Source organism: Martes martes (genome assembly GCF_963455335.1).
Source record: "Martes martes genome assembly, chromosome: 4".
In the NCBI taxonomy this organism is placed as follows: Eukaryota; Metazoa; Chordata; class Mammalia; order Carnivora; family Mustelidae; genus Martes; species Martes martes.
The window spans coordinates 19,801,271-19,825,974 of NC_137891.1; the positions used below are offsets into that span (position 1 = coordinate 19,801,271).

Here is a 24,704-nt window from a genome sequence, read left to right on the forward strand (position 1 = left end):
TCCAGAATTTTGTTTACTCATTAAACATCTCTTGAACAACTGCTGTATTTCACAGTTTGATTCTGGACCCTCACAGATTCAACCTAATGGGGAAATCAGACAAGTAAACAATAGTCATCCATAGTGGAAATATGTTTAGACTTTTCTAGGGCAATTCAAAGAAAGTAGTGCCTTCCAAAAGGTATAGAGAGAAAAACTCAGGGAAGTTTTGTATACAAGTGGTGACTTTCAAACTGAGTCCTAAAGATGAATAGGATTTTCCCAGTGTTATTCTAGGAAGGAGGAACAGGACATATAAAGACACATGATATGGCAGATAGGTCAAAATCATGAACAGTTAATGAAACATAACAATAGTCAAGAAAAAGTGACAAGCATGTTTATTAAAAAATGGTGATTGGTAATGAAAATCAGGAAGACCAATTTTTCCTCAAGTCAGTAGAATAATATTCAAATGATTTAAGCTAAAAAGAGTCCTTAAAAAATTAGTACTTTAAAAGTACATTATAGTTGATAGACTTTTTCTTTCCATTTTTGAATACTGTTAAAAAATTTTTAGGAGCGCCTGGGTGGCTCAGTGGGTTTCGGCTCAGGTCATGATCTGAAGGTCCTGGGATCGAGCCCTGAATCGGGCTGTCTGCTCAGCAGGGAGCCTGCCTCCCCCTCTCTCTGCCTGCTTCTCTGCCTACTTGTGATCTCTCTCTCTCTCTCTGTCAAATAAATAAATAAAATATTTAAAAAAAATTTTTTATAAGATTCTTTCCTAGTCTTCTGGTTTGTTTTGACTTTGATTTATAGTATTCCTTTCTTCCTCTACATATGAATTTCTTTTATTTGAAGATATAAGGTTAGAATTTCAGATGATATCGAATCAAAATTATATTCAGATGGAAGGGGGAAATACTTTGTAAAATTTTTTATGTCAGTTCTTGTTTTGGGGGGTTGCTTATGTAATTGAAATCATGAGAGCCCCAGTATAGTACTTTTACTTTGTAAAGTGATTTCACCTACCTTAATTTCTTTAAACCTTACTTATTTTGGAGTTGACAAATGAAAGAAGAACACAGAGGTTGAGAGTTGAAAATTACACAGTAAGTGTAATCTGGGAATTGTGCTGTGAGCTGTCGCCACCCATCTATGTGGTGATTTTTTAGTGCACCATGCTACTTTATATGACGCTATCATCCATGTCATCATTTAGGATTTTGTAAGGTGCATGCTGACATTACGAAATTTTACACTTCCATTATTTTTTTGCAGAACAACGTAAGACTCAATTTCTTGTAACTTTGAGAAGAATGCTAATCAGGTGTTAATAGTTAGTGGCTGTAAAATTAGCATACTAATCTTGGAAGATATTAAGGATAGAATAAATACAATAATGATAACAATAGTAATAATAAAATAAGCTGTTTTTTGTGTGTTCCATGGCCAGTACCAAAACATGTATAATCTGATATGATTCTCATCAGATATCTGAGATAGAGACTATTATCTCAATTTCCCTTTGAGGAGATTAGAAGCTAATAAAGATTCACCTTAGGGTAATAAGCCACATGTGTAGAAATGCCAAAAAGAAGTTGAGAATCAGTGGGAAATATTTAAAAATTTTTTAACATCTCATTAACTGGGTAGAGCATGAAATTCAGTACTCTGGGTAGGTTTTCAAGAAGTCTGAAATTAAACCCCCTTAAAGCCTAGTTATTAGCCATTTTCTATGATAATCTTTTATACATATATATGAATTTCTAATAAATAGTATATGTTTATGAAATTTCTGTTTTGTTAATTACAGTACACAGAACATGGGTTGACCTATTCCTGATTCCCAAAGATCATTGTTAAAAACGTCAGTCGGTCTTTGCCATAGTACACTGATACTGATGCCTTCAGGGGTTTTTTTGTTTGTTTTTTGTAGAAATTTTCGCTGTACCAAATACCTCCTACCTTCCATGTGTTCTGCAAATTATTTCTTCTTCTTTGTCTCTTATAACCTTAAGGTGATCAGATAATCTAGCTTGTTCAGTTAGGATTATAGTAGCTGTGAAAATTGGATGTGGTCAGAAGGATAAATGTTATAAATCTTTTTGGTCTTCCTAGTTCACCCACTCCCCCATCTCATTTTTAATTTCCAAGTTCATTCTGTGATTTGAATACTTAGGTCAGAAATAGCGGGTAAGTAAATGGACTCTTGCTTTGTTGGCAAAGTAGTTATTAGAAGGTAATAATGAAGCGATCAGAATATTTGAAGAAAACCGGTAATTTGAATAATCTCTGAATGGAAAGGGACTTTCTAAATTCGAAACAAGACTTAGAACCTGGAAAAGAAAAGTTTGATAAATGCCACAATGTTAAAACAAAATTAGGCTGACAAAAATCCATGCTTGTTTTCCCTGGATCCAGAGGGAAAGATTAGGACTTTTATAGATTAAAGTTTTAGTGATTAATTTTGCAATCATGAAAATGATTTGAAAACAAAACTTGGTCCATAGTGAACATGTGTGGAGTATTTTTTTCTTTGATTTTGTTTTTTTGTGTGTGCCTTATTTTTTCTGCCCAGTATCTGAACATAGGCACGTGTTGGGATTCTGTCATTAAAACCGTCATTGTGAACTTCTGCCTCCATCGTGGAAGTCACAGGGGACAGGTGTTCCCTCTCGGTCCCCTGGCAGTTTGTGTTGCTGTACCCTATTCCCAATGATATAAAACTGTACCGTATTCCCACTGATGATAAAATTAATTGCTCCATATTCAAATTCCCAGGCTAAATCAAGCCACCCTAGATTGCCTTTCAATAAATTGTTTCTCTGGGAATTGACTGGGATATGGATTTAGAAATTGTTTTGGATGGTTGTCTCCCCTCCTATCTCTGCTTCTCTTGCTAGATCTCCTGTTTGTACCTTATGTCTTCTACACCAGGCCTCCAGTTTCCTTTTCTTTTTACTTTGTATCTTCCATTTTTGCTTAGAATTTAAGGAACTTTTTTCAGTTTTATATTCCAATATAATTTGATTCTGAATCTCTGCATATTTTTTCTAATCTCTGCATATTTTTTCTTTTTAAAATGTGTTATGCAGTTGGAAGGCATACCTTTGGTTATTTCTCAGACAATGTTCATGATAGATTTTGGATTTTCTTCCCCCTTACCAGTGTTCTTTTCCTTGCAAACTCTTTCCAACCCATTGCTTTTCTTCCTTTTGTTTGTTCTGGTCTTCCTTTTTTATGTTGATGATTTCCTTAAATACCTGGTGATTCTTGATAATAAATTTATGTGTGAGAGTAGAGCTAAACAGCTCATTTCAAGCTGTGTGTTACCAGTAGGCTTTGTGGCTTGTGGTCTTCCTTTGAGAGGAATCTAACTAGGTTACTCTCATATGCAGTAAATACTAGTTGAGTAAACTAATGTATTACTGATTAGTGAGTTACTCTTTTTCCTAATGTATAACTACACAAAAGACATAGTTAAATAATTACCAGAGAACTTGCATATGTTTTCTGATAAATTATGTTTTGAAGTTACACATATTTTATTAATTTTTGAACAGAAGTGTGAATTTTGTTTCTTGTGATTATTTTTGGCTTAGTTTTCAGATAACTATTATCGTGCTGAAATGATTGATGCCCTTGCCAACTCTGTTACGCCAGCAGTCAGTGTGAATAATGAAGTTCGAACTTTGGACAACTTAAATCCAGATGTGCGACTCATTCTTGAAGAAATCACCAGGTTTTTGAATATGGAAAAACTTCTTCCAAGTTATAGACACACCATCACTGTCAGGTATAATAAAATATAAGGAAATTTTTATATATATATATTATATATATATATATTTATAAGGAAATTATTCTAATTATAGGAAATATAGTAAAGTAAAAGGAGAAAATTAAAATCCTTTATCATTATACCATCACAGATGTATTTTTAGTATTTTGGAGAATGGCCTTCTAAATTTTTTCATCTTGTAACTAAATACATTTTTAATTATGTGATACATATTGTATATATAAATTTTTGTATTCTGCTTTTATCACAACACTTTCTCATGTCATCAGAAGTTCTTCATAAGCATTATTTTTGATGTCTGGAAAATGTTTTTATCCCATTGGATATAGTATAAACATCTCTGTATTACTAAGCTTCTTATTTAGATGACTTTAGTTCTGTCTACTTGTTTGTATATGGCTATTAAAAACTTGTTTCTTTAGGAGTTTGCTAAAAAAAAGTTGATCCAGTAGTTCAGATATCATCAGTTCTCACTTTTATGATGTTATTGACTAAATTATTGCAAAAAATTAATGTAACAAAATTAAAAGATTCAGATCACATCAGTATTTCAGTTTGCTGTTACAGATTGATTCCTAATGTCTGGGAAACAAGTTTGATTCGATATATTTTTATGGAAATATTTAACTGCAAGTACTCTTTTCCTAGTTGTTTGAGAGCCATACGAGTGCTTCAGAAGAATGGACATGTTCCAAGTGATCCAGCTCTTTTTAAATCTTATGCAGAGTATGGCCACTTTGTGGACATCAGGATAGCAGCTTTGGAAGCAGTCGTTGATTATACTAAAGGTAATGCTTTAGAAGCATATGTGCATATCATTTTAGAAGGAAATGTTTATTAAATATTTAAAGCCATCTTAGTTATTGGGGTTTCCTATTACATAATAGGTTTTTAAATTTTAAATTCCTTAGAAAGAATTTTTGATAAATGTAGAACTTGCATAAGAATAAGTGAAGGAAAAGAATAAAATTAAGAGATAGGTATCTTTGGTCTTTCTAAGGAGCCAGTGGTATTACTCCATAGCTTTAATTACATGTTATTAAAACTAGAAGGAGATTTTTGGGAAGTTTCTAACTGAGGACTCAAGAAAACATCTTGTACCTTAGAACAGGCTTCATGAAATTGAAAAAAATGTTAAGAGCAGAAAGTGACTAAGAGAATATTGTGTATCTAAAACATTTATACAGGGCAGAAAAATAAAGAGATGAAAATATTAAGAATTCAGTCAAGAAGAATAGAACAGGTAGAAGAAAAACAATAATCCAAAATAGAATACTTTGAAAGAGTAAAATGAAACTTCTTAAGCTAAAATCTGATAAAATTTTAAGGTTAAAGAAAAAGTATTTAAGTTCCTAGGATACCAGAATCTAGTTATTGTACAGGATAAAAAAATAATGATTTACCTGTGGCCTGTGACTTCTTCAGAATATGAAGAGTTCAAAAGATAGTGAACAAAGGGCTAATGTAATGTTTAGGGAAAAGTGCAATCCTACCTTCTCTTTTTGCCAGGTTGTCACTCATATAGTCTTAAAGATTTAGAAGTACATCTCCTTTGTAACACTCTTTAAAACAAAATTCCCAAAGAATTTTCAGCTGAGCTGGAAGTGAATCAAGTAATAACTCAAGACTGAAGAAAGTGTGAAATGAAAGACCCAGTGATGAATGACTATGCCTGTAACAAAAAAAACAAAACTAGAACTAAACTTAAATATTTGTTGATGGCATGGTTAGAAAATTTAATGCAAACTTCAAGCATAATTTGTATTTTATAAAAGATTTATTTATTTTGGTGGGGTGGGGGGAGCAGAGGAAGAGAGTGTCTTAAGCAGACTCCACACTGCGCAGGAGCTGCATGCAGGCTTGTTTGCATGACACTGAGACCAGGACCTGAGCCAAAACCAAGAGTCAGAGGCATAACTGACTGTGCCACCCGGGCACCCCTCCAAAATAATTCTTTATAATATGCAGGGGCTCAGTTGGTTGAGGGTCTGACTTCGGCTCAGGTCATGATCTCCGGGTCCTGGGATTGAGGCCCAGTTTGGGCTCCTCGCTCAGCCGAGAGTCTACTTCCACTCTCCTCCTCCCTTTGTCCCTCTCTTGCTCATGTTCTGTCTCTCTCGCAAATAAATCTTTTAAAAAATTAAAAAATAATACGCAAATATAAGAACTATGTAATTTAATTTACATATAGAATTCCAGATTATGCTAAAATTTGGGAAGAGTAAAGAAGTTAGAGTATGTTACACTTCTCTTCTGACTTTGGAGAGAAGAAGGAGTGAGGGAAGTTCTTTAATAGATACTGCTTAATTTTTACATACTAGAGGAAATCTACTCAAATCTTTATCATTTTTTTATAAATTTCAATAGAAGTATGTGTATGTATAGTCAGAAATTATAGAGGGGTAGAACAAAATAGTGTATATTATATATGTTGGGCCAAGTTCAGAAAGGATGGTCATTTGTTCTTTTTATTGAGGGTAACAATAAATCTTTCTCTTAAGAAATGGCAGTGAAGGGGCGCCTGGGTGGCTCAGTGGGTTAAAGCCTCTGCCTTCGGCTCAGGTCATGATCTCAGGGTCCTGGGATCGAGCCCCGCATCTGGCTCTCTGCTCGGGGGGGAGCCTGCTTCCCCTTCCTCTCTCTCTCTGCCTGCCTCTCTGCCTACTTGTGATCTCTGTCAAATAAATAAAATCTTTAAAAAAAAAAAAAAAGAAATGGTAGTAAAAATAGTGATTTTGTTTTAATGGATATTTGGTCAAGTAAAAAAAATGTAATCTATCAGTCTCCTATTTTGTTTGGACATTTTACCAGTTTGTGAAATCTAGACATCCTGAGATCTACCAAATATGCCAGTATTCCCAACTTTCTTTCCCAAAATACATGAATGATGTTTACTGCTACATGAATGTGAAGATTTCATGAATTAGTATTACCTGAAATGAAATAGAATGCTAATTTTATGATTTCCAAAAGAATGCTAAGTTAATAAGTATAATTGAGAGGTGCTTCAGTATTATCCATATATCTGGATCATTAGAAAGTGAAAAAATAGAAGAAATCAGAAATAAAATTCTGATAGTAAAGGTTTTCAAATCATAAAAGCATAACTTGTTGAAAAGGTGAATGGAAATTGCTAATGAGTATTTTTATCCAGGTCATTTATATTTATAGCACTATGTTATGTTATCTTATGTTGAAAAATTAAGACTGCTCTTTAGTCTTAAGTGAAAGAAACCACTTGGGTGAAAATAGTATTTCATATGGTATATTGTAATTAAGGTTGAGATACCAGTGGGTATCAAATTTCCTGTTAATTTGATTTGAGCATCTAGAAACACAATTTTATTTAAGTATATTTTGTCCATTTAGAGTTACTCATCTAATTTAGGGATCTTAAATTATAATTTTCTTTATGTTGTATTTGTCATTGATTTGAGCATTAGTGGAAAATAGGCACTTGGTCCTGTTTTATGTTTTGGCTATATGTAGTGCAATACCAGTAAAGTTTACAAAGTGGCCTGTTCATAAAAAATATAAGAAGTTGCCTACAGCCTTCAACTCTGATTTGAAATACAGCCAAGGCATTGCCCTAAATATTAAGTGTAAATCTCTCCTTGTCACTCATTATTTCATTTGTTTTAGTTAAAAACATACATTTCTTTATTTTTATTTTCAGTGGACAGGAGTTATGAAGAACTGCAGTGGCTACTTAATATGATTCAGAGTGACCCTGTACCCTATGTAAGGTTAGTTTTTGTGCTGTATTTTGATTTTGCAAGTCCTAAAGTAAACTGAGTAATTTTGGAAGATTATACATGGAACAAGTTTTTATTATTTTTAAAAATAGAGGAATATGTTATACATTTATTAATGTCCTTTTTATGGTGCTTTTTTGAAAATTGAGTGTGCTGGGGTGCCTGAGTGGCTCAGTTGTTTAAGCGTCTGCCTTGGGCTCAGGTCATGATCTCAGGGTCCTGGGATCAAGCCCTGCTCAGCAGAGAGTCTGCTTCTCCCTGTCCCTCTGCCATTCCCCCCAGCTCATACATGCTCTCTCTCTCTCTCTCTCTAATAAAGAAATAAAACCTTTTAAAAAATACATTTTTTTTAAGATTTTTATTTATTTATTAGAGAGAGATCACAAGTAGGGAGAGAGGCAGGCAGAGAGAGAGGAAGCAGGCTCCCTGCTGAGCAGAGAGCCCGATGCGGGGCTCGATGTGGGGCTCAGTGTGGGGCTTGATCCCAGGACCCTGAGACCATGACCTGCGTCCAAGGCAGAGGCTTAACCCACTGAGCCACCCAGGGGTCCCTAAAAAATATTGTTAGTAAGCAAAGTTTATTTCCTGCAACTTTATATACAACTTCCATTGTAATTTAAAGAAAAGTTTATGTAACAGTTTGTAGTGTACATGGAACATCCCTTATATATCCAAATTTATAATATCTGTATTGATTGATTCAGTCTATTTTACAAGTCATTGAGAGAAGTGTCTTGGTGTATCCCATTTGTTTCTTTCTATCCCCTACAAAATCTCCATTTTTAATACACAGACCTGGGATTTAAAAAGTATAAGAGGAAAGTAGAAGAAAATCCCAGTCCTGACTTAGTAAGTTTTCATTTTTGTGTTTTTCTAGTCTTCATTTCCTTCACTTCTATTGCTTTCTTTTTGCAAAGTAGGATCTTCATAGTGTATTTTTTATTAACATATAATTCATAGTTATTTGAATAGGATTAAATTTTTTACCTTTTCTGTCTTCCTTTCTTTGTATATATGAGACACTTAAATTTTTGTCATTTGTTTTAAGATTATGACTTCATGAAATAAAATTTGACTTGTGGGAAGTAACTTATAGTCATGCCCACTAGAAACAAGAACATAAACCTAGAGATGTTGTCTTACTCAGCTTTATACGTAAGTTGACAGATAGTTGTTTTCTTCCAAAAAGGCGTACAGGCAAACTGCTCTCTACCCTTACTGAAATGCATCAGGGCATGAGGAGTCCATGTAAGAGATTACAGTTCCCTAATAAAGACATTGTCTTTGACCAGTGTTAGTTTTTGAGATGGGTTGTAGCAGTGAGCTCTTGGTTAAGGGACCTTATTATCTCAGTGTTTTATTTCTGTCTGTCTGTCTTTTTTTCAACTCTAACCATTTCAGTGTTTTTTTTTTTAACTTTATTTTTTTTTGAAGATTTTATATATTTGAGAGAGAACAGAGCAAGATAGAGTGAGCATGAGCAGTGTGAGGGGCAGAGGGAAAGGGACAAGCAGACACCCCACTGAGCAGGAAGCCCGATGTGGGGCTCCATTGCAGGACCCTGAGTTCATGACCCGAGTCGAAGGTAGATGCTTAACCAACTGAGCCACTCAGGCGCCCCTATTTCAGTGTTTTAAATGTTGCCTGTTACATGTGTATCTTCATGCAAAGTTTTGCTATTAATATTTCATAGTTCATGATTTGTGATCTAAATTGTATTTTAAATAATTTTTCTTTCTGGTTGATGTGTACTAAAGGTATGGTTGATGTGGATAAAATGATCATCCGTTCTCAGGTATATATTCAAATAAAAGAGGAGAAGCAGGGGCACCTGGGTGGCTCAGTGGGTTAAAGCCTCTGCCTTCAGCTCAGGATGATCCCAGGGTCCTGGGATCGAGCCCCACATCGGGCTCTCTACTCGGCGGGAGGCCTGCTCCCTCCTCTCTCTCTCTGCCTGCCTCTCTGCCTACTTGTGATCTCTGTCTGTCAAATAAATAAATAAAATCTTTTAAAAAAAAAAAAAAAGAGGAGAAGCAGGAAACCAGCTTCATCTTTTACCTGACAAGAGTTCATGCATTTGAAAGTTTGTAAGATCCTATTGATAGCAAGTAGGAACAGAAATTAAAAATAGAGAATAAACAAAGTATATCGTGTGTATGTTTTCAGTTCACATCGGAACTAACATTAAAGCGTGTATTTCTGAGATCATGGAACTGTGTTTTGAAGATCATTTTAGCAGATTGTAGTACTATATAATATTTGAAGTTTCCGTGTTTCTAAATTATATACTATACAACCTGAATGATTGTTTTTGAAGTTCTGTTGTGGAACTATTAATAACATTCAAATTTCAAGAGTACTGTTATTTACAATCTGAACTGAAAACCTATTGAAAGATACAGTTCATGTTTATATTTGACACTTTTCTTCTTAGTTAATCTGATTCATTTATATCATCAGCAGGGAAGCTCTTATTCTGTACTTAATATCATCTAGCCCATAGTTCTATTCATAGTTAGAAAAATTCAGCGTGTCTTTAAAAATCTTTAATGTTAATTGTCAGAGGATAGAAGTATTACCACGTAACAGTTAATGTATGTGTGTATTTAGTATCTTGGCACATCTGTCCATATTTGTGTTTCTTCTTTGTTTTTAATACTTTGAATAGGAACTCTGTCCTTTTCTCTTTGTTCCCATCATTACTCTTTCTCCCTTTTTCTTTTCTTTCTTTTAGGTATAATTGACATATAACATTATGCTAGTTTTAGGTATATAACACAGTGATTCAATATTAGTATATATTGGGAAATTGTCACCACAGTAAGTTCAGTGAACATCCATCACCCTACATAATTACAGACTTTTTTTCTTGTGATGAGAACTTTTAACATCTACTCTCTTAATAACTTTCAAATATGCAACATAGTATTAGTAACTATTGGCACCATGTTGTACATCACATCCCTGTGACTAATAATTATAGTTTTGTACTTTTTGACCTGATTCACCCATTTTACCCCCCTTTCCCCTGCAGCCACCAATCTGTTCTATTATTTTTTCTTAAACTCATTAAGTAACTACAGTACAGATCCACCATATTCTGCTTTATTGATTGGATAGAATTCTTAGTCTTAAAGATAGGTAAATATTGGTGTCTGTCTTATAGTCACTGGCATTATTCTCTCCTACCCCAAACACAGCATTTTATTTTTATGGCCCTTGGTTGATTTTTAAGCTAATGATGAAATGGTCTTCAATAAGAACTAAATTTTTTAAAAAGATTTATTTATTTATTTGAGAAACAGAGAGAGGGAGAGAGAGAGTGGGGGAGGGGCAAAGGGAGATAACCACCAAGCAGACTCCCCTCTGAGTGTGGAGACTGACACAGGACTCAGTCTCACAACCCATGAGATCATGACCTGAGCTGAAACCAAGAGTTGGATGCCTAACCGACTGAGCCACCCAGGCATCCCAATAAGACTTAAATTTAAAAATATATGTTGATTTTTCTCTTTCTCTGTTTATTATTATATATGTCAGAATTACTGATTTTGGTAGAGTTAGATAAAGCTCTGAAGAATTTTAGGGTGAAACCTTAAAGTCTGGAGGAAAAAACACCCAACTACCTATAATTACTCCTTGATGCTTTAGAGCTAAACTTGAAATTTCTTTCTGCAAGGATGCTTCCTTGATTCCTTGTACTAGATCATGTCCCTGAAGTCATAATCACCCATAAAAATCTTACCGTTCTTCCTATACTAAAGAAATACCTCCTGTACATATAAATATTAATTTTATAGCTAGAACTATTTGATTATTTTTGTCTCCTCCATAGGAATATAAGTTCCAAAGAGACAGGGACAGCGTTTCCTTTTGTCACTGTATGTATGGAACATAACATTGTCCTTACAAATAGTCGGTTCAGTACATGTGAAATAAGTGATTGGATGCAATTTTTTCCTTTTTCCTCTAAACATCTGTATGGCTCTTTCCCTAATCATATGTATGTTTAACTTCCTTCATATGTTAAAGAGAAGTGATTTTATCTCTATGTTGACAACTGTATACAGAAAAAAGTTTTAAGGTGTTTATTTTGAAATGTTGGGCAAGTTCTTAGTCTTTCATGTTGGCTTGATGTTTTAAATATAGTAATAGGGTTGTCCACTTTATTTGTATCATTTTCTTGCAATAGAAGATTTTCAGATTATAGCTTAGTTCTTCATTAAGGTATCTTGAGAACTGAAACTAAATAAATGCACTTTAGGTAACCTGTATAATCCCCTGACCATTTACTAATGCTTTTTTTCCATAAAGTTTGCTGTGCATTTCACATGTCTGATTAGACAGAGAAATAATCTGAAAAGGGAAAAGAAAAAAAAAATCTAGATGCAGTAAATAAATAATTAAATATAGGTGTTGTATTTTTGAACTAAAATGAAAATTACATTTTTGAAAATTATAGTTTCCTTTCAGTAGGCATAACTTTTTTCTTTTTCTTTTTTTCAAGATTTTATTTAAATTCAAGTTAGTTAACATATAGTGTAGTATTGGTTTCAGGGGCAGAACTTAGTGATTCATCCCTGGGCATGACTTTTTTATTCCTATAAATTTGGAAAAATGCAAAATCACATTAAGAAGAAAACTTTAAATAGCCTATAATTATTTTAACCAGAAACACTTAACATTTTGGATTATTCCTTTCCAGTCATTTCTATCCATGAATATACTTTTTATATGAATAGGAAGAACTATTAATTATATTCTTTAAAATGGATAGGAGTGTTTTAAAGATGACATGGAATTATATTCTGGTTTTGGAATGAAGCATATGTATGATTACAGTATATCAGTCCCTCAAGAGACACACATACATCTTGTGCTTTTTCTCATGAGAGATTTTGAGCATGTTTTTAGTTTTGATTTGAGTTTCTTATTGATCGTGATTTGCAGTAGATTGGACTGGCCCACCAAGAAGATTCTCAACTGTTTAGGGAAATAATACTATAAACCTGTGACTTTCTCAGGATTTGCTTTAGGTCTGTTCCAGTTGTCTGAAGCATATAAGCATATTCTGAATTTTTATATTTAATCTCTGTAAAATTAAGCATGAGATTCTCATTGTCTTCCCTTAAACTTTATCTCCTGAGTATTGCTTTGGGCATTTAGTCATTTATAAGTATTTGTAAAATCCTTTCTTCTATCATCTAAACTTTAGAGAAACACAAAGCTTTTGAAGAAATGTTTAATTTGATAATAGTAATACATGTGCTGATCATTATTGCTCTTTTAGTGACTGTTTCAAAGATACCCTCTGTTTCATCTTTACAGTTCATTGGCACAGCTCTAAAGAGTTTGTGATGATCTGAGTAAATGTCATAAAGTTTTATTAGTTGGGTGCTACCACTTTGGTCTTTGAGGATAACTGAGAAAGCAGCGGAATAGAAACTAAAGTTTTCTTCTTAATGCAGACTTAAAGTGTAACAACATGAACATGCTGTAAACAACAAACTCATCCATATTTTTAAAGATTGCTTACCGTATTATTGATCTATTCTTACATAGAGATTCTGAGGTCCTTAAGGATAGAAATTGTGTTTATTTATAAAGGTTTGAAAATATGCATATGAAATATGCATGAAGATGTGTATCCCCTTTCATATTCCCTATCTGTAAATTGCATCTATAACTCCATTTCACTTTTTGTTCTCAAAGCTTTTCAGTAGTCTTTTTATTTTATACAGTCTTAAAATATCAAAGCACAAGAGGATGTTAAAGTGGGAGTCCACATCTTCCAGTTTTACAGACATAAAATTGAAGCCAAAAGGGATGATTAAGTATCTTAATCTGCAGCCTATTTGTTCCACTTTCCTCCCATCTCTTTTTCAAGTACAAATCCAGTTCGATGCCTTACCACCAACAATTAAATATAAAAACTGCCTGAGTTCACCTTTAAGGTTTTGCTAATCTCATTTCTTTTTTTTTTTTTTAAGATTTTATTTATTTTTTTGACAGACAGAGATCACAAGTAGGCAGAGAGGTAGGCAGAGAGAGAGGGGGAAGCAGGCTCTCCAAGGAGCGGAGAGCCCGATGCGGGGCTCGATCCCAGGACCCTGGGATCATGACCTGAGCTGAAGGCAGAGGCTTTAACCCACTGAGCCACCCAGGCGCCCTAATCTCATTTCTAATTACAACCTAAGTTTCTTCTCCAGTTATATCCAAGTATTCCATTACTCTGTGGTCTTGAATCTCTTAGGCCTGGGCCTGGCTCTTATCCCTGCACTAAATTTAGTTAGACTACTGCCATTGCTTCCCTGCTTTTCATTTTCTTTCTCTATCCTCTTTCTTTAGTGTCTCCTACACATAGCTTTGGACATTTTCTTTTTCAGATTTTGTTTCGGTCACACAACCCTATTTTTAGAAGACTCCTGAAGTGTTCAGATGGCCTCTCACAGGAGATAACTCCCAGTAGCGGAGTTTAACTGTTACCAGCATGAGGATGCTTTTACTAATTAACTCCTCTAAACTTCAGCTCATTTTGAGGAAACCTTTTTTTTGGTTTCCATATTTTGAGTGCTTCTGCACATTTCCATGCTTTAAAAGGTACTATAATAATGAAGTGTATATTCATTTTATTACCTCAGTGTAGGCTTCTTGGTTTCTTGGTCCATATGTAATTTTGGTTTTTTGCCCCATTTTAAGATTTTTGTACTTACTGACCAGTCTTTTCTTTAAAAATTTTTCTAAGGAGAATAAAATGTTCATTTTAGAAATGAAATGGGAAAGGTTGGTTAGGAATACAGTCAGGTTTTAAAGGACCTCCTTGTACACTAAGGTAATTTTAGAAAGAACAAACCCACCAGAATCTTTCCAGTGAAAAAACAGTAGTAAATACTATGTGTGAAATAATGTCTTTTGAAGTTAAATTAAAACTTAAACACAAAGATAAATCTAAAAAGAGATGATAAAATAGGAAGGAGATGCTACAGATAATTTTCAAATGTTTTTAGTTCATGGTCAGCAAAAGTTTGATTTTTCTTTATCTTTCAGACATAAGATTCTAAACATGTTGACAAAGAACCCACCATTTACTAAGAACATGGAGTCTCCATTATGCAATGAAGCCTTAGTAGATCAACTTTGGAAACTTATGAATTCTGGTAAGAATTTTTTAAATTTATTATCAGAGTATTTTCATTTTACAACAAGTTTTCAGTACTTAAAGAACTATGGTTAATTTTTTATCATTTTTTTTTAAGACGGATACTTACCAGATCTGCCTTCACAGTGGTGAGCGTGGTGACATTTCCTAAGGATCTGTTCACTCCCTTTGCCTCACAAAGTGGTTGAGGAAACAAAAATATTAATTTATATGGAAGTATCCCACATGTCTAAAGAGCTATAAATATGGACCTGCAAAGTGTTACTGTTGTTATTTTTATTTCAGAAGGTTACAAAGAGTTGAGAAATAGGTCTTCTCATCTGGTTTCCCTCGCCACCTAGTTCCCTTTCCCAGGGGGAACCAGTTTCCTGTGTGTCCTTTCACGAGCAGTGTATGTTGTTACCGTTCTGCACAGTGGATACCATCACACTTTGAAGTCACTTTATTTGGGAGAGGTATTGCTCCTACATATCGGCTCTGGAACCAGCGGGATAAGGGTCAGGTCCCAGCTGAATGATTTATGAGGTGTGACTTGCCTAAGCCTTTGTATCTCCGTTTATGAAATGGGGGTGGCACTGATTTCTGCCTCTGCAAACTGAAAACTCAGTGAGTTACTATCTGTAAAGCACAGTATCTAATTCATATTAAGTGCTAACAGTGGTGTTAAGCTAGCAGAGTAATGATATCATTATGCGTCTCATATATTTGAGCTGTTTGTAGTTCCTTTTTTGTAGGGCGTTCATTTAATAAATTTACCATTTAATAAAAAATTAAATATTTTTTTGGTCTTTTCCAGTTGACTTGTAAATGTTGTATATACTTCAAGAAAATTTGCCGTATGGCTCTGATGTATTGAAATTGTAATACTAGTTTTGGTTTAAAATTCAATTAAAAGGTAAATTTATTTTACTTAAACTGTTCTAGGTAGACGGTGAGAGAGCAGTTGCTATTCATTCCAATATGTATGTTACTTTATCTGCTCTCTAGAGTATTAGAAAATAACTTGTCCTGCTTATTATATTGGTGGCCACTTCTCTAAATCATAACTAAATACCGAGTTCTGATTCTTTTTAAACAATTTTTACTAGCATTGTGATGTTAAGTAATTGTATAACTCTGTCCCTCAGTTTCATAATCATAGTGCAGCACCCCAGGTAAAAGCACCATAGCAGGTATTAAATTGAAATGCAGTAGTATGGCTCTTGTCCTCAATGTATTCAGAAAATAACACTAAACCAGTTCCTACTGGTAAACCTAAATTATTTTTCTGATGGTTTCCCTAATCCCTAGAAGAATGATTGCTGCTGTTTACATAATTTTTATATTTTGCTACTTGTGGTACCTTGAAGGGTGTTATGATTACAGTCATTTAGATCCGGGGGATGAATACACAAGTTTAGGAACTTGGAAAGGGTCGTTTAACAGTTAATATGTGGCACAAACTGTACTGTGTTGAATATATTCTTAACAAGATGCATGATTCCATGACTGGGATGGGTTACAACTTTGAGGAAAGCATAGTAATGAAATAAAGAATCTCTTATCACCTTCTAGAGAAGATTTCTTGAACAAAATAAATATGTGTTTAAAATTAATGGGTCAATTTCTATAAGACATTTGAAACCCATTGGAAACTGTGTTTATATACATTCAAGCTCTGATTGATGTTTTAGTATTTAATTTTGATAGTGTTCAGTATAAAGTACAGTTGTTGGTTGGATTTGGAATTCTCAGTGGCAGTTCTCTAAACAGAACAGATCTATAGTTGTAAATAATTTATTGCTCAGCTCTTCAGAGTTATAAATAAATGGGAGTAGTATGAAGAGTGGGAGTGGCATGAATAGTTGGGAATAGTTTTTTGTTTTGTTTTTTAATGTTTTCAGAGGGACATTGGATATTAGGGAAGACTGGATAGAGGATTGCTCATTTCCCTTCCACTCCTGAACCTTTGGGACACATGAATGAATCTGATCTAAGAAATCCTTTTTTTTTTGCTTAATTTTTTTTTAGGTTTTATTTTTAAGCAATCTCTACACCCACTGTCAGGCTCAAACTTACAACCCCAAGATCAAGAGTTGTACAATCCCCTGACTGAGCCAGCCAGGCTCCCCATAATTTTTAAAGTGTCTTTTTAAAAAAATGATGACATTAATATAATCATATTACAGAGTTTTATCTGAACCAAAACAGAAAATATTATATAATTTTATTACATCCCCACTATTAACACTTAAGTATATTCGGCCTTTAGGGAAGAAAATTGTATATACATAGTTGTAGTTGAAATGAAGGTATTAAAACAGCATTTTATCATGATAATTTCTCACGTTACTATGTATCTTCTTACTTGTGATTGTTTTTAAGAAATGGTAGTGAGAATCTGCTTGTAACAAAAGGAGCCGGAACATCATCTCAGGCCCTAAATCATACTGAAATCTTTCCGCCCCTCACTCCCTATTGGGGCTCCTTGGTTATCTGGTCATTTGCGATAAATATACGGAGAACAAAAAACTGTGGACAATAGGGATTTAATTATATTCATTTATTTCTGTCCTGTTCCGAAGTGGATTTGAGATATGTTGACTTTGCATAGTTAAAATATTTGTTGAACCCATTTGAAATAGTATAGAGAGACAGTATCATAGCAGTTAAGAAAAGCTCATCTTAGAAGGTGGTCATCAGGTGTTTTGAAGAATCAAAGTTTGTTTAGCTGGTTTCAGAAACTTCTCAATGAGAGAGTAATTGTGGTAGGATACATAGCATTAGGGTTTCAGAAATTGAAGTTACTTTGAGAGTAAGACAAATGAACTAATTATATGAAATTATATTCATGCTCTTTTTTATTTCATATGTCATTAATATGAATAATACTCTTTTTAGAAATAAACTACAGGTATTTAGAGCTGAGAGATAAAGAAAGTAGGGGCTCTTGGAAACTGAGTCATTCTAATGGCCATATACCGGAAGGAAGGTTCCCAGACTTCTGCCTTGAGATCCTAGGGCTGCCTGGTCTCTGCTGTCTGCCTCGTGTGTGGTAGCTCCACTCAGTCTTAAGTTCTGGGTTGCTACTCTGTTTTTGTTTTGAAAAAACACATATATACACCTGTACATGTATGTACACATACATACAGATATTATTGTATTGTATTATATTATTGTATTATTGTATTGTACACATATATACAGATATTATTCCTATATTCCTTTGTTTAATTTTCCCACATACTTTTTTTCTCCCCCACAATTTGTTTTTAAGATTTTCAAAGCTTAGAAAAATTTTAAGAACAATACAGTGAATGGCCATGTATTCTCATCTTGGTTCAGGAGTTACTAATTTTTTACCATACATACTTTCTTTTCCCTCTCTTTCATTGTATGTAGATACCCCTTTTTTCCCCTGAATTGTTTGAAAGCAAGTTGCATCATGATACTCTTCCCAAAATACTTTAGTATATGTTCCTAAGAATAAGGACATCCTCTTACCTATCCTCTGTATCAGTAACATGCCCTACTCCAATGTAGATATCGTATCCACATTTCTTCAGTTTTCTGCCAAAATGTCGTTCTTGTTCTCATATACTTTTTAAAGAATAATGCTTCTCAGAAAGAATAAACTTTTTTTTTTAAGATTTTATTTATTTATTTGACAGACAGATCACAAGTAGGTGGAGAGGCAGGCAGAGAGAGGAGGAAGCAGGCTTCCCGCTGCCTGATATGGGGCTTGAGCCCAGAACTCTGGGATCATGACCTGAGCTGAAGGCAGAGGCTTTAACCCACTGAGCCACCCAGGCGCCCCAAGAATAAACATTTTTAAAGAGAAACCTCTTTCACTTTATATCGTTTTTGTCTCTAGTTGCTTAAGAATCTTAAATAAATAGGTTTATTTTCAATTAAAAGTATCACATTGTTCATAGGCAGTTCTTTTTAAAGCTTCATTTATCCACCATTTATTTCCTGAGCACCTCCAGCAGCCACTGTACTATGTTTTGTATGTACAAGAATTTAATACAGGGGCGCCTAGGTGGCTCAGTGGGTTAAGCCTCTGCCTTCAGCTCAGGTCATGATCTCAAGGTCCTGGGATCGAGCCCCACATCGGGCTCTCTGCTCAGCAGGGAGCCTGCTTCCTCCTCTTTCTCTCTGCCTGCCTCTCTGCCTACTTGTGATCTCTGTCGGTCAAATAAATAAATAAAATCTTTAAAAAAAAAAAAAGAATTTAATATAAAGAGATAGTTGCCGAAATAAGGAGAAGAGCAAGGAACTCCAGAAACCTGAAAATAGACCCACGAACCCTGCATGGAAGGGCAGAATGTTTGTGGGGTGGTGACTTTTGAGCTAGCTCTTAAGGAATGGAAGAGTTTGCCACAGGAGAAAGATGTTATTTAGGTAAGAGAATTCTATTAAAAAAAAAGCCGCAAGTTCTGAAAGGGTGTTTGGTAAACAGGGTTATCTGGAAAAATAGATTAGGATGCAAAAGTGAAGAGCCCTCAGGAGTTTGCGTTTTATCCCATATATAGTGAGGAACAGGTGGAGTTGTGACCTGGCTCTCTTCTATTAGCCATATATGTGTGTGTGTGTGTGTGTGTGTATGTGTGTGTATTTCTTCCACAGTGAAAGAAATGATTTTTCTTTCCCAAAGAAAAATGTTGTAAAATTCAGAACATATGAGAATCCTGCCTTTTATAGCTTTATGTAAGATACTGGATTATAGACCAACATGACAATGATTTTCTTTTATGACAATTTTTTAAAAGATTTTATTTATTTATTTGACACACAGAGATCACAAGTAGGCAGAGAGGCAGGCAGAAAGAGATGGGGGGGAAGCAGACTCCCTGCTGAGCAGAGAGCCTGATGCGGGCCTCGATCCCAGGACCCTGAGACCATGACCTGAGCTGAAGGCAGAGGCTTTAACCCACTGCGCCACCCAGGCGCCCCATGACAATTTTTAAAAATACGGTTTTTTTTTAAAGATTTTATTTATTTATTTGACAGAGATCACAAGTAGGCAGAGAGGCAGGCAGAGAGAGAGGGGGAAGAGGACTCTCTGCTCAGCAGAGAGCCTGATGTGGGTCTCGATCCCAGGACCTTGGGATCATGACCCGAGCCAAAAGCATAGGCTTTAATCCACTGAGCCACCCAGGCCCCCTAAAAATACATTTAAAAATTAAGAACTTAGGACTTGGAGTTTTTCATTGGTGCTTTGCATTTCATTTAAAATGTAAGTACTTTCTCAAGTCTTACCTGATTAACAGTGTTTTTTCATTTCTCAAGATAGAGGCCTGCATTAGATTGTATGTCATTGTGAAAGAAATCTTAGCCGTTACTCCCCAAGTTGCTTTTCATTGTTTGGCACAATACTGTGACAATGACGTAAGAGCATTTATGAAATTGCTCAGGACATTGATGGCTGTTTACATCATACTTTTTAGTGTTTGGAAGTGTACAACTATACTCTAGGGGGTAGAATGAAAGCTTCTAATTCAAATTGTTCAGTGGAGTTTGCCATATTTCAGAGTGAGAAAATAGACAGTTTTGATATTAACATCAGAAGATTTCAAAGTTCTGGCCTTCTGGTGTTCTCCCTGTAAACACTCTTTTTTAGGAAGAACAATAGTCAAGAAAATGAAAACACACTAATAGATATTTTGTAGGAAATTTCATCCATGTACACACACATGGCTGTGAGTGAAATTTTTGTACTTAGTGTAATAGGCATGGGGAGAGCAGGATAGACCCACCCTAGGGCAGTTGTTATTTGCCTGACTCAGCTCTGCTCAGAGTTCCAAGGTTCTTTCATCAATAAGAAATGCTGGGTTTCTTGAAAAATGTCCTGGAAACAGTGGCTTGCTTTCCTTCTCTTCTAAGCAGTGTTTTGGCTTGATCAGCTTTAGTAGCAATTACTTCAAAAAACGAAGAGATGCTCTTATAGTGTCAGATTTGCCCTTTTGGGAGTTTGTCTTTAGAAACTTCTTGATTGGAGTAGTGAACATCAGTACTGGGTGTCCTCCTTTCTTCATGAGTGTTGTTCTGTTTCAGGTAAGCAGGGTGGGTCCCAGAGTGTAACCGCTGGTGAGGACAGGATGGGACAGCATTTGACCCGAGAGGAGCGAATAACTGTATTGTTCATATATTATGAGCATTCCTTGCCGCTTCTGTGACTGGAGCCATGTAAGCTAGAAGAGCGTCTTCAAAATGCTGTTAACTGAGGGTAGAAGTCAGGAACTGTTTCAGGGCTTCTCGTTAATGGAATTGATTGATTTGAAATCATAGAATTTTAACCTGAGGGGACCTTACGCATTATCTCGGATCTGTGTTCTCCTTTGAGGGCCCAGGCACCTGACTTGCCCAAGATCCCAGAGCCAGCAGGTCATTTAGCAGAAGTGTTTTCCCCAGTATGCCTTTCAACTTAGTTGCACTGTACATGAGGACAGCCATTTTCAGATTCTGTTCTATGATTCTGAAGTGGAATAAAGCTTTGTTTTTTTTCTCTTTTGTAAATTTATAGGAAGTACTGCTCTTCATTTTTTAGCTCCCTCTTACCAGCCCTACATTTTAATACATACACATCAGTTCTTTGAGGGAGGAAACAGTATCAGTAATTTCCCTCAGGAACAAGACAGTATTCATTCCTCCATCCAAATGAGGATCTACCAAAATCTTTAAAAAACTAAACAAAGTGCAGGGCACCTGGGTGGTTCAGTCAGTTAAGTGTCTGCCTTCGGCTCAGGTCATGATCTCAGGGTCCTGGGATCGAGCCGGGCATTGGGCTCCCTGCTCGGCAGGTGATCTCCCTTTCCCTCTGCCCCTCCTCTCAGTCTTGTGCCCATGCACATGCTCTCCCTCCCTCCCACTCTCTGAAATAGATAAAATCTTAAAACAAAACCAGAAAGCCCACATAGAAATAAAAAGCATCAAAGTTCTTACTCTAGGGGTTCAGTGCATTTAGCAGCCTTCACTGTGCTGCCTAATCATCTTCAAGCTGACTTTGGAAAAAAAAACAAAACACCCTAGTTCATCAAAATGTACATTTTCCATTTGCTAATAATTTTTTTTTAAACTTAGGAATTCACACTCAATTGCCTGACTGGTTTTGATGTCATCTACAACGTAGTTCAGGATGGTTATTTGCAGCGGATGTAATTAGGTGATACCAATCTTCAAGGCTAAATTTTCTTCCAGTGTGAATGTACCCTAAACTGTTCCAGTTTTCTTTGCTGATAAAATGCCTGAGGTTCACTCCTTTCCTTGTGACGCCCATGAGTAGATAGTGCTCGCTGCTCTGGCAGGATTCCTTCCTTTCCCTCAGAGGTTTGAGCCCATCCGGGCTTCGTAATAAGAGGCTCAGGAATCCGATACCTGCCCTTTGTGGAACCTACGTGTGTAAAATGCTTCGAGGGGGATAATAGTGGATGCCTACAAAAACTTAAGCTATAGTAGGCCATTAAAATGTCCAGATCTCTGTATTCCACAGAAAGAAATGGATTTCCAGTGTAAAATCCTTACTCTTCAGTCCATACTGTTCTTGCCTTGTCTAGATTCTCTGCAGTTTTTATGGCAAAAACCTCATCCTCCTTAGGAGCTCTTGCCTTTCTTTTGCTTTTAACAATGCTATTTATCTGGTACCTTCTCACATAGTAGCAAAGTTGAAGATGTCTCAGACAGGGTTGATGGTAGCTGTTTCATGTACATCATGTAGGCGTGTACATCACACTTAGGCATGTAAGATGCCTAGTCCAGTGTCGTATATAGTATGAACTCTCTGAAATTATAATTCCTCCCATATGAATTTCCTTGGCATAAAATTTATGTCATGTTTATTACCTATTTGAGTAAGTCTCATCAGAACCGCTACATGACTGATGGCAGTTTATTTACTCATTCTAATATTTGTTGAAAACCACAAAACCTAATATTTATGCTGTCTAAAATTTGCTGTAGCAACTTCTTTTCCTACACTATGGTCCTCCTTTGAAATCATAGGTCTTGATCAAAATTAAGTATTTGTAGGATTTTCCTTATCCAGAAGAATTTACATGTTACTTTTCATTTATTTTAAATTCTGTACTTCATTTTAAATTCTGCCTAGAAGCCACAGCAATTCTTCAACCATAGGTGACAGATCTTGTCCTTTCAGTCAGTTCCATTTGATGGCAGTATCTTCCTGGAGGGCTCTTTTGGGGAAAAAAGGGAAGGTGAGAAAGAACTCTGGTATTGATTTGCTCTCTGATCTGCTATTATATGGGATAAGGTGTAATCTAAGATCAAAACCCTTATTTTGGAGATAAAAAAGGACCGAGATTCATCAGAGAAATTGAAAGAACTTGCCTCTAGTCTCTCAATGACTTTAAACTCAGTTTCTACACAGTCTTCTGGTCAGTATGTGTTTTACCAGCTGTTGCTATCCATGGGATTTGCTTTTTCCTTTAATTTTTATTTTTTAAACAAAATACCTAGTAGAGCAACACAAATATAAAGGCATTTAGCAAAACATTTTCCTCCTCCCCAATAAAGTTTTGAATCATGTTATTTTAAGTATTGTAGGATTTCTTACCGTATTTTTTTTTAAAGATTTTATTTATTTATTTGACAGAGATCACAAGTAGGCAGAGAGGCAGGCATAGAGAGAGAGGAGGAAGCAGGCTCCCCGCGGAGCAGAGAGCCCGAAGCGGGGCTCAATCCCAGGACCCTGGGATCATGACCTGAGCCGAAGGCAGAGACTTAACCCACTGAGCCACCCAGGCGCTCCTTCTTACTGTATTTTAAACCTAAAAGTAATAACTTTGACAGGAGAATTTGTTTCAAGTGGTAGGGTTCATTAAGGCTCATGATGTGCTGTCTTCCTAATGGGCTGTTCAAGAAGAAAATCCGACAAGATGAACAGAGAATGAATGAACGTGGAGTAGTTACCAGGGAGGAGGAATTAAAAGGAAGATTTAAAGCCAGAAAAAAAAAAATACTGTTTGGGGAATATTAAATTTTTAGTGAATGTCTAATATCAGTTTGCTAAGAAGAATGGTGTAATGGGGGTACCTGGGTGGCTCAGTTGGTTAAGCATCTTACTCTTGCTTTCAGCTCAGGTCATGATCTCAGGGTCCTGAGATGGAGCCCCTGGTCAGTCTCCACACTCAGCAGCGAGTCTGCTTCTCTCCCTCTGTCCCTCCCACTACTCATGTACTCACTTGCACTCTTTCTCTAAAATAAATCTTTAAAAAAAAAAAAGGTACAATGATAACATTTTTTCCAGTTATAAAACTCATTAGTTCATTCACTGACATTTACTGCTTCTAGGGGCACCTGGGTGGCTCAGTTGGTTAAGCCTCCCGACTCTTGATTTCAGCTCAGGTCATGATCTCAGGCTCATAAAATCTAGCCCCACATGGGCTCCCTAGTCAGCTTGAGACGCTCTCTCCCTCTCCCCTGCGCCCCTGTACACACGTTTGTGTGTGCGCTGTCTCTCTCAAATAATTTTTTTTTAAAGAAAAAAAGCATTTACTACTTCCATACTGATTTCTGAATATCTGTGTTAAGATGCATCTTGAGAGTAGAGGGTTTGCCAGTAGAGCCTAGGTCATTAGATGGCCCCTTGACATCATAATCCTTTGCCCCTTTATAGGTTGTGGAGCAGTTAAAAATTTGTGGATAAATGTACATACTGACTTACTTCTTTATTATTTACTTCTTAGGAACTTCACATGACTGGAGGTTACGGTGTGGTGCTGTGGACTTGTACTTCACACTCTTTGGCCTCAGTAGACCTTCCTGCTTGCCCTTACCAGAGCTTGGGTTGGTTCTTAATCTAAAAGAGAAAAAAGCTGTCTTGAATCCGACCATAATTCCAGAGGCCATAGCAGGCAACCAAGAAGCTGCGATTAATCCAAGTAGTCACGCACAGCTAGTTGGATTTCTGAACCCTGTAAGAATCCCATGCATTACGGAAGATGTAGTTTTATCATAGAGAGCTCTCTAGAGAGGAGAATGGCTTTTTTTGACTGGCGAGTTTAAAGCT

The 24,704-nt window shown here is 35.7% G+C and overlaps 1 protein-coding gene across 1 annotated transcript in view; it reads left to right on the forward strand.

Annotated features, from left to right (window-relative positions):
* TAF2 (TATA-box binding protein associated factor 2) overlaps positions 1-24,704 on the forward strand; it is a 91,221-nt gene that overhangs the window by 49,929 nt on the left and 16,588 nt on the right. The window contains exons 17-21 of the mRNA XM_080799999.1: positions 3,585-3,778; positions 4,433-4,572; positions 7,461-7,530; positions 14,587-14,696; positions 24,382-24,611. Coding sequence (XP_080656125.1) covers positions 3,585-3,778; positions 4,433-4,572; positions 7,461-7,530; positions 14,587-14,696; positions 24,382-24,611 — 744 coding nt within the window. The remainder of the gene's footprint in view (positions 1-3,584; positions 3,779-4,432; positions 4,573-7,460; positions 7,531-14,586; positions 14,697-24,381; positions 24,612-24,704) is intronic.